Source organism: Notolabrus celidotus, chromosome 5 (assembly GCF_009762535.1).
Source record: "Notolabrus celidotus isolate fNotCel1 chromosome 5, fNotCel1.pri, whole genome shotgun sequence".
Classification (NCBI taxonomy): Eukaryota; Metazoa; Chordata; class Actinopteri; order Labriformes; family Labridae; genus Notolabrus; species Notolabrus celidotus.
Window position 1 is genome coordinate 2277720 of NC_048276.1, and position 10795 is coordinate 2288514.

General features: G+C 43.4%; 1 protein-coding gene across 1 annotated transcript in view; it reads right to left on the minus strand.

The window, feature by feature from the left end:
- Nucleotides 1-8425, minus strand: part of LOC117813352 (transcription factor 7-like 2) — a 35777-nt gene extending 27352 nt beyond the window's left edge. Inside the window, exons 1-3 of the mRNA XM_034684520.1 lie at nucleotides 7931-8425; nucleotides 6654-6723; nucleotides 5287-5387 (exon numbers count right to left, since the gene is read on the minus strand). Of these exons, the coding sequence (XP_034540411.1) occupies nucleotides 5287-5387; nucleotides 6654-6723; nucleotides 7931-8113 (354 nt within the window). The 5' untranslated portion in view covers nucleotides 8114-8425. The remainder of the gene's footprint in view (nucleotides 1-5286; nucleotides 5388-6653; nucleotides 6724-7930) is intronic.
- Between the last annotated feature and the right edge of the window lie 2370 nt (nucleotides 8426-10795).

Here is a 10795-nt window from a genome sequence, read left to right on the forward strand (position 1 = left end):
GACGACAAAGACCAAGAATGATCCCTCAAAAACACAGCCTGCTGGTAATCCAACGAATTATAATAACACACACACACACACATTAATACACACACACACACACACACACACACACACACACTGCAGCCCACAGGGACAAACTTCTGATGAAAACACGCAAACGCAGAACATGCCAAAACCTTACAAAAATACAAATGTGTGCGTGTGTGTGTTTGTGTGTTTGTGTGTGTGTGTGTGTGTGTGTGTGTGTGTGTGTGTGTGTGTGTGCGTGTGTGTGTGTGTGTGTAGTCCATTACTCTCACACACTCCGTATGAAGCTTCATCCAAAGACAACAAGCAGAGGGAGTTTAGTCATATCTCTGAATCCCATAAATCCTCCCGTTTGTCCCTGAGAGGACGAGAGAGACGCTGAGGAAGAGGAGGAGAAGGAAGAGGAGGAGGAGGAGGAAGAGGAGGCTTCACTCCTCCACAGATTACAGATTAACATTAATATCAGAATAAAGAGGATGTTATTGATCCCTCTCTTTCATGTTTTTCATCCGTCCACAATAAAAGCAGCTCGGAGGATTCTTCAGTCTTGTTCTGAGACACGACGTGACCTCTGACCTCTGAGATCAGACTCACACACACACGCGCTCCACGTCCTTGGACGAGCTCTCATTCATCCTCTCCTCTTTATGCAGTTTGAAAGGATGAACATGCAAGATCACAAAGAGAGAGAGAGAGAGAGAGAGAGAGAGAGAGAGAGAGGGAATACAACACTGAACACTGAAATGAAAGATTAGTCTACAATGAGGAAACCCACGCAGCAGCAGCCGCAGCAGCACGCCACGAGAGAGGAGATATTAAAACTAATACGTACAGTCATTCAGACGCTGCTCTCACTATGAGCTTTAACCATTTACTGGAACACACACACACACACACACACACACACACACACACACCACAGATTAGTTTGTGGTATTAATGTTCAGTCTTAAAAATGTTGAGAAATAAAAGATGTTTGATTTTTAAAGAGACGATGCGTCACGTTTGAGAAGCTGGAGTCAAAGATTGTTTCAGGTTTTTGAATTCATCCATCTGATCAGTTTCAGAGCTCTGTGATGGATCTGTGGACTCTGACCTGAAGAGAACCTGCAGCAGCTTCATGCTGAGGGCTGAACTCAGAGACAGAGTCCATATTTAAAGTCTGTGACTGAGTCTGGGATCAGAGCGTCTCTAACCTGCTGATGTATTTACTCCCTGAGAGAAACAGCGTCTGATAAACACGTTACTGTCTCTTTAAATGTGTCTTCTTTTTGCATCATTTTTACACTTAATGTCTTTAAAAGCTCGTCAGAGTTTAAACTGTTCCAAAGGCTCCACCTCCGGGTTTAGAAATATTTAACCCTTTAAAGGATCTCAGTTTAATGAAAGAGACTGCGTCAGGAGAGAGGAGGAGAAGAAGAAGGAGAGGAGACGGACAGAACACGAGCCCCGCTTTCTGTCGTTCTCACAGGCCTGTAGTTTCCCGTCCATAATCATCCCCCCCTCCTCACCTCCTCACCCAGAGCCCCCCCACCCAGACTAAACCACCACCCTGAGCCTTTCAAGTGGCAGGTAGACGAGGCCGGTACGTCGCTCCCGCCTCAAAACCAGCGACTAATTACAAGGAGAGAGGCAACAAGTGAGCATTGTGTGGAGTCTGGAAGACACACGGGAAGAAAGTGCTCTTTATCTCTCAACCACGACTCCCCCACTCACCCAAAACTCCCCCACGACTCCCCCCTCTCGCCCTGAGTCCCCCTGACCCCCCCCCCCCCCCCTCCTACGACGACTCCCCTCTTCTACACCGACTCCCCTCTTCTACAACGGTTCCCCCCTTCTATCACGACTCCCCAACTTCTATCACGACTCCTCCCATCTTCTACAATGACTCCCTCCTTTTACACAAATTTCCCCCTTCTCCACCGACTCCCCCCTTCTGCAACAACTCCCCTCTTCTGCAACGGCTCCCCCATTCTACAACAACTCCCCCCCTTCTATCATGACTCCCCCCTTCTGCAACAACTCCCATCTTCTATCACGACTCCCCCCTTCTACGACTCCCATCTTCTGCAACAACTCCCCTCTTCTATCATGACTCCCCCCTTCTACAACGACTCCCCCTTTCTTTCACAACTCCTATATTCTACCACTCCCCTCTTCTACACCAGCTCCCCTCTAATACAACGACTCCCCCCTTCTATTACTACTCCCCCCTTCTACAAGGACTCCCCCCTTCTACAATGACTCCCCCCTTCTACAACGACTCCTATCTTCTGCAACAACTCCCCTCTTCTATCACGACTCCCCCCTTCTATCACGACTCCCCCCTTCTACAAGGACTCCCCCCTTCTACAATGACTCCCCCCTTCTACAACGACTCCCCCCTTCTACAAGGACTCCCCTCTTCTACCACGACTCCTATCTTCTGCAACAACTCCCCTCTTCTATCACGACTCCCCCCTTCTACAACGACTCCCCCCTTCTGCAACGACTCCTATCTTCTGCAACAACTCCCCTCTTCTATCACGGCTCCCCAACTTCTATCACGACTCCCCCCTTCTACAACGACTCCCCCCTTATACAACGACTCCTATCTTCTGCAACAACTCCCCTCTTCTATCATGACTCCCCCCTTATACAAGGACTCTCCTCTTCCGCAACGTCTCCCTCCTTCCACAATGACTCCCCCTGAAATCCCCTCTTCTACAACGTCTTCCCCTCTCACCCTGACTGACTGAGGAGAGGAGAGGATGATGATATGAAGGTGAAGAAGGTGAGTCGTGTTGATGAGCCCCTCGTACCCTCGCCGTGAGGGAGCGTGTTGGTGTGAGGGTGACGCCGGATGTGAGCTGCGTTATGCAATAAAGAGTCTCTTTATCTCTCTCTCTCTCTCCTGGTGGAGTGATAGAGGAGAGGACGTCAGTGTGGAGGATGTGAAGGCCTTTGTTTGTTTAACAGAATGAAATTCACCTTCACAAGAGACGACAGGAGGAGCAGCTCTAAGGTTCTCTCTGATTCAGAATGACTCTGAGAGTCTTTAGAGGATCTGAAGCGGACCGGTCTCTTCTGACGTTTAGATCTGTTTTCTAGAAGTCACACGTCGGTCTGTAACTCAGATCATCTTCTTTATTTTGTTGATGAAGAGGAGTTAGATAAAGTCTTCCTCCATTTCAAACACACACGGTTTGATTTGTGGTGAAAAAGGACGTTCATTTTTATTCTTCAGTTTCTTTTTAACATTTTTCTCTTCTTGTGTAATTTTAAATCAGCAGGTTCAAAATAAAGATATCAAGCAAATCTAAAAAGTCTGTGATCATGAGTTTCTGTCCAGCTGATGAAGATGAAGATGAAGATGTGTTATAATGTTCAGTTAACCGTTAATAAATACAAAGATCTACATGAGGGAGTCTGGACTCAAAGCTTCAGGAGGATCTCTGTGAAATCCTGAAACCAGTGATCCAGCAGCGGCCCTGGATCCCTCTTGACCCCTCACTGACCCGTCTCAGACTTCATGACCTGCAGCCTGGTCTGGGCTCAGTCTCTGAAAGTTCCCTGTGTCTTTAAATAAACCAGACTGAGTCCATTAATGTGGACTGAGTGATCCTGCAGGTTCCTGATTGTGCGTCTTGTTAGATCCGCCGACATGTGATCACATAAACAAGGATCTGTTTAACAACACGGCCTCTGCAGCAGCAGCAGCAGCAGCAGCAGAGCGGCGGGTCGATTCAGGAGACTCAGGATTACACAACACGAGAGAGATGAATGAAGCGGCTCGTGTTTGCTGTGATTACTCAGCCCCGTCCGTGGATCTCTCACAGCTGCAGGATTTCATGATTCACTTTCTCACAGCGGTCTGGATGAGTGATACTGCAGAACCTGAGATCCTTCCACGAGTCTGTCTCCTGTTTGTTTTTTACTCTCACATCCGCCGTCAAGGCGGCAACAAACCCCCTGAGTGATTCACAGCAGGCGGGAAACGTCACGCCAAACGGCCCCGCAATGACGACATCCATCATTCAAAACTTGTGGAAGGCGTAAACAAAAACAAGCTGTGTTCGAGGACGGCTTCATTACATGAGGAAAAAAAACACACAGCTCAGAGTTAAATCACTGCACATGTGGAGTTAGAGATCACAGACGAGGAGATCTGATCTCCATCAGTGCAGGAAGACACAGAAACTCAAACACAGCAGCTGATTCTGTATGAAAGACTCAAAGATCAGCAGAGACTGAGAGCTGGAACAGCAAATAAACAACAACAACAACACTGCTTAAATAATAATAATAAAGAAATGAACACAGCTCCTCTCTGCAGGCCGATCACCGACATGAATCAACCCTTCATCGTGCAGAAAGGAGGATTTCAAAGTTGAATGTTGCAGACTGAAGCTGCAGTTCCAACATGTCGTCTCAGAGTCACAGGTCAGGACTCTCAGCCTCATATTAATGTGAGTTTAATGATCTACAACCAAAGTCCAGGAAAGCAGAACAGCCTTAAAAACTCTTAAAGCAACAAGATCACAAATATGAAATATACAGAGTCAGCAATCTTCTCCTTTAAACTGATAGTTAAGTAATTAAGTAGTAAGTAAGTAGTAATTAAGGATCTATTCACTCCATCCACAGATGTCAAACCGACCAGCAGCTGTTTCTGTCTGAAGACTCAAAGATCAGTACAGACTGAGAGCTGGTTATTGTCACAGGAACAGCAAATAAACAACAACAACAACACTGCTTAATTAATAATAATAAATAAATGAACACAGCTCCTCTCTGCAGGCCGCTCACAGACGTGAATCAACCCTTCATCGTGCAGAAAGGAGGATTTCAAACAAAGAGGCCTCCAGGAAAATCTTCACCATGAGATGAAACTGATGTTTAAAAGTGAAATGTTTCTCGGCCTCATATTAATGTGAGTTTAACGATCTACAACCAAAGTCCAGAAAAGCAGAGCGGCCTTAAAAACTCTTAAAGCAACAAGATCACAAATATGAAATATACAGAGTCAGCAATCTTCTCCTTTAAACTGATAATTAAGGATCTATTCAAACCAACCCTGAGTTTCTATAACATGTTTATTACAGATCAGACTTCTGACGGCGAGAAGACTTCAAACACGACCCGTCACCTGTGGCTTGAAGAAGAAGTCCAAAGAAGGACATCAACAACGAGCAGAGACCAGGACCTCAAGACGTCCCCTCGAGAAAACCACCACAGAGACACACAGAGAGCAGAGGGAAACGAAGCAGGACTTACAGACGGAGAGCTGTTGGGGAGGTAGGGGTCGGGCAGCATCAGGAACGGGTACCCCGGGTACGCCGGCGTTTTGTACATGCCTCCATCTTGTTGCTTCGACACTGAGGTGAAGACAGGGGGGCGAGAAAAAGAAGAGTTAGAGTCTGCAGAGGAAGTTTGATCCCTGGATCATTAAACTTTTAATCTCTGATGTGATCTTTAAAAAAATGCTTTAATGCTATAATCAATAAAACTGATAAACACTTACTTTCAAACAGACGCAGTGAGATGAGTTAGAAACTAAGAGATAAAAACACTCCACAGACTTTACTTTAAGAGCTCTGAATGCTTCATGTTAGATCCTCGAATGAGCGCAGACGACAATGCTTCAGACAAAAGCGTTACAACCGTCACCCCGAGAGGCGTGAACTCCTGCAGCAGCCTATGTGTTAATTTATCTCTCACCACCACCCATATTAAGCCCCGCGGTGGCCTCTCTCTCTCTGAGGGTCAGCTCTGTGTGACAGGCCTCCTCTTCTCTGAGAGCGGCAGAAGACACAGACTGCTCTCTGACGGATTGATGCCATGAGAGGGGGGAACCTTTCTGTACGGGACTGCACTTTAAAACCAGCCAGGAACCAAGAACCACAAAGAGAGACTGTGTTCTGGATTATTTACAGCATGTACTTTAATTTGTCTGTGTGTCATTTTTTCCATAAAGAACATCTGATGCATGATTTTAAGATTTTTTTTTACCCTCAATTAAAAACAATATGAGGTGTTTTATCTTTAATTACAGTCTGCAGGAACATTTATAAATTTAAGTTCTCTGGTTGTGTATTTTGCAGAGAGTAAAGGGGGAACTGGTGTCTTATTTTGGGCTGCAGAACATGTTAGAATAAACCCGTGGAGGACCCGGGTTGACTCTGCTTTTCTTGCAGTAAAAACCTAAAGCCTGATCCTGAAGAGGTCTTTAAATCTGGAGGGAGGGATGCAGGAGAAACTCTCTGACTGCAGTTTAAGACGACATATTAAAAATGAAAGAACGTACTCACTCCAATGAGCTGCTTCAGAGCTGATCACTTTATTACAGGACAACACATCATCTTATTTAAAGCAGGTATAAGTAACTTCACTCTCTCTTTCTGTTTGCTTATTAAGAACAGAAGAAGAAGAAGTTTCCTCTCTGAGAGATATATTTGACCTGTAGACATTTCTGAAGCGTGCACCTGAAACAAACTCTTTGAAGTGTCTTTAATGCGGCAGCACGTGTGCACGAAACCGAGAGTCTCCTAATTAAACTCAGTGTAGTTCAATTCAACATCACAGATAAAACCGGCTCCTCTGACCGGATGTGGACAGCTTAAGTGTGAGTGTTTTGTTCTTACCGCTGTCGTGATGCCCTCGGTGTTTCTCGTGGAAGTCCCTCTGCTCGCCCTGCTGGGCCCGCCGGACCGCCTGAAGGACCCACAACAGACATGGTTCAGAAGCAGGTAAGTAAAACCTCAGAGGGTTATCTCAGAGCGCCGAGCGGCATGAGATCACAGCCTCTTAATGCTTTATAACTCTTTAACAAAGCAGCTCTCTCCTGGAGTTTACTGTGACCCTGAAGGCAACACACACACACATCTCTCTCCTGAAGTTAACCTGAGGTAGAAGTTTACTGTGACCCTGAAGGCAACACACATCTCTCTCCTGAAGGTTTAAGTTTTACTGTGACCCTGAAGGCAACACACAGCTCTCCCCTGAAGTTAACCTGAAGTTTAATTTTTAATGTGACCCTGAAGGCAACACTCTCCTGAAGTTATCCTGAGATTTAATTTTTAATGTGAACCTGAAGGCAACACACATCTCTCTCCTGAAGTTAAACTGAGGTTTAAGTTTTACTGTGACCCTGAAGGCAACACACAGCTCTCCCCTGAAGTTAACCTGAAGTTTAATTTTTAATGTGACCCTGAAGGCAACACTCTCCTGAAGTTATCCTGAGATTTAATTTTTACTGTGACCCTGAAGGCAACACACAGCTCTCCCCTGAAGTTAACCTGAAGTTTAATTTTTTATGTGACCCTAAAGGCAACACTCTCCTGAAGTTATCCTGAGATTTAATTTTTAATGTGACCCTGAAGGCAACACACAGCTCTCTCCTGAAGTTAAACTGAGGTTTAAGTTTTACTGTGACCCTGAAGGTAACACTCTCCTGAAGTTATCCTGTGATTTAATTTTTACTCTGAACCTGAATGTAACACAGCTCTCTCCTGAACTTAACCTAAAGTTTAAGTTTTAATGTGACCCTGAAGGCAACACTCTCTTGAAGTTATCCTGATATTTAATTTTTACTGTGAACCTGAAGGCATCAAAAAGCTCTCTCCTGAAGTCAACCTGAGGTAGAAGTTTTATTGTGACCCTGAGGTAGAAGTTTACTGGGACCCTGAAGGCAACACACAGTTTACTCCTGAAATTAACCTGAAGTTTAAGTTTTACTGTGACCCTGAAGGCAACACTCTCCTGAAGTTATCCTGATATTTAAGTTTTACTGTGACCCTGAATGTAACACAGTTCTCTCTCCGGCTTCATTCAAAGCAACAGCTTGTAGAATAAAACACACACACACACTCTCTCTCTCACTCACACACACACACACACACACACACTCCGTGCCACCTACCGCTGTGTTGGGACTCTGATTTATTTCCGACTCGTTGACCAGGGAGGACTTGAGGTCTGCCAGGTCCCTCTCAGTGAAGGCGTTCTCCTGGATCTTCTCCTCTTGCTCTCCTTCGTCTTTGAAGGCGATCATCTCATCGTTGGCTCCCAGGTCGTCCCCTCCGCCGCTGCTGAGCTGAGGCATGTCTGCTTACTTTCCTCCTCCTGTGGTTGATGTGAACCCCTCTTTAAAAAGGTTTATGAAAAGCCCTCAGAGTGTGAGTGAAGAGAGGGAGCCTGGATATGTGTGATCTGGGTGTCCTCGGTCCAAAGTGCAGAAAACCTCAGCACATGCAGGGAGAAGTTGCGCAGAGTGTTCCCCCGGCTGTGTGCTGCTTCAGTGAGGAGCTCTGATGTTTCCTACAGCAGCAAACTGCTCAGCTCGAGACAGGCACACACTCCCGACATCAAAGGGCGCCGACCGGATGATTGACAGGTCCGATGACTTGTTGGGGGGTTGTCCGATTGTTTCTGCGGAGCCTCTTAAAGAGACATCACCTCCTCCGAGCTCAGCAGTTGCAGCAGCAGCATTATTCATGACCTCCAGGGGCGTGTTCACACCATCCACGGCCCACAGTCTGCAGACGGGCTGCTGCTGAACACACTGAAGGGTCTGTGGTTAGTTATTACTGCAGAGAGCTGAGACTGACCCTGATTCAGGATCAGGTTTATCTGTTTTTGTCTTCCTCACATTTATCTCTTATTTATGTATTTTTCATTTAAAAGGACCGTGCATGTTAATTAACACTTCTGTGAATATGCCAGTTAGCCAAAAGGTGAGTTTACATCTGTAGTCCCATGCCAGATGTTAAAAATGCTCCCTGAAAAGAAAAAGAAAAGAAGATAAAAAGAAAAGAAAAGTACAAATAGCACCATACGGTTAAAAAGAGTAAAAGCTACAGGAGGAGATCAGGTCTGCTGAGTCAGTGAGCTCTTTTAAATCCCTTCTTAAAACATACTTTTAACGCAGATTTTATCTGAATTTTATTTGAACAATCTTAAGAAATATCTTTTGAAAGAATTGTATTCCTTTAGAGTTCTTTTAGGGGAATTTTATGTCTTTTAAAATGTGTTTTATTTCTTTATCTTGACTTGTGTGTTTTTATGATCTGCCTGTTTTATTTTGCTGCCCATGTAAAGCACTTTGTAATCTGGTTTTGAAAAGGGCTCTACAAATGAAATTATTATTATTATTATAACAACATAAGGACATGATATGACCGTCTTTAAGGAAGTGGCCATGGATATAAAAAACATGGAGCTTGTTGTCTTTTACTTTCTTTTCTATTTTTAAATCACTTAGTAACCCTGTTCTTTTTTTTTAAACCCTCCTGTTACCCTAACATCTTTTATCCTTCGGGTCAATTTGACCCCAGCAATTTAAGCCTCCAGAAACTGATTGTTACCTTTATGTGTCAGGTACTTAATGTTTATTTGTTGACTATCTAAATAGCCCTTTAACCCTCCTTTTATGTCCGTTTCTTAGGGACAGCAATAATGTTCCTGCGTCAACTTAACCCGGGGCATATTTAATTAACCAAAAATTATCCAAATCCCCAAAAAACAGTTTTTAAATCTCATTATTACCTCCATTACTAACCATTTAAATCAATATTTAGTGCAATGTGTTCTTTAATTCTCACAGATCATGGTTCAAAGAGCTCATTTTCATGAAAATTCATGTTAAAACTTTTTTAAATGTACATTAAAAACCCCTCAATATAAATACAGTAGTTTTACATGACCTCCAGAGGCGTGTTCACACCATCCACGGCCCACAGTCTGCAGACGGGCTGCTGCTGAACACACTGAAGGATCTGTGGTTAGTTATTACTGCAGAGAGCTGAGACTGACCCTGATTCAGAATCAGGTTCATCTGTTTTAAAATTATTATTATTCTTCATTGTCTTCCTCACTTCACTCTTTTTGTCTTTTAGTTTCTTTCCTATTTTCAAATCACTTTATAACCCTGTTTTTTTTCACCCTCCTGTTACCCTCAAATTTACTAACATATTTTATTCTTCGGGTCAATTTGACCCCCGCAATTTGAACCTCCATAGACAAATTGTTACCTTCATGTGTCAGGTACTTTATATTTCTTTGTTTACTTCCTAAATAGCCATATAAAGTGCTTTAAATAAAGATTATTCTTATATTCTTCCTTATTTTCATTTTTATTAAATGAATTAACTCAAGATCCAAACTGTAAATTAAAACTGTGCTTTACTTCCCATACATGCTACTTCATACCAGGGGTTCCCAAAGTGTGGGCCTGGACCCCCTGGGGGGGGGTCACAAGACACAAATGGGGGGGTCATGAGATGTCTTCCAGAATGTTTTTTTTTAAGTTATCTAAAAAATGTTATTATTATCATTATATTTTTTTTACCTTGTTTTCTTATGTTTATCTTCCTTTTTGTTTGTACTGTTAATTATTATTTAATTCTTCTTTTTCTTCTTATTGTATTTATTTATTTTTTCTTCTCTTTTTTGGTTTTGTGTTACTTATAATTTGTTAACTTGTGGTGAACAAAAGAATACTGAAAAAATGCAATAAAAAAAGTTGTAAAATAGTAGCTAAACTTGAACTAAAACCTTGAAAATAATAAATGTAATGAGTTTTCTGCTTTTCTTTGTTGTCAGATGTCTCCTAAGTTTAGGGTTAGTGAACAGTTAATTATCTAAAGCATCAGTAGCAGCAGGTTCATTCATAGAGGAGCAGGAAACACAGACACATGCTCATATAGGTAGGGTCATTTTCTGCAGACCAGCTAAATGAAGACACATTAAATCACTTTGAGGGACAGTGGGGGTTTGGCACCTATAT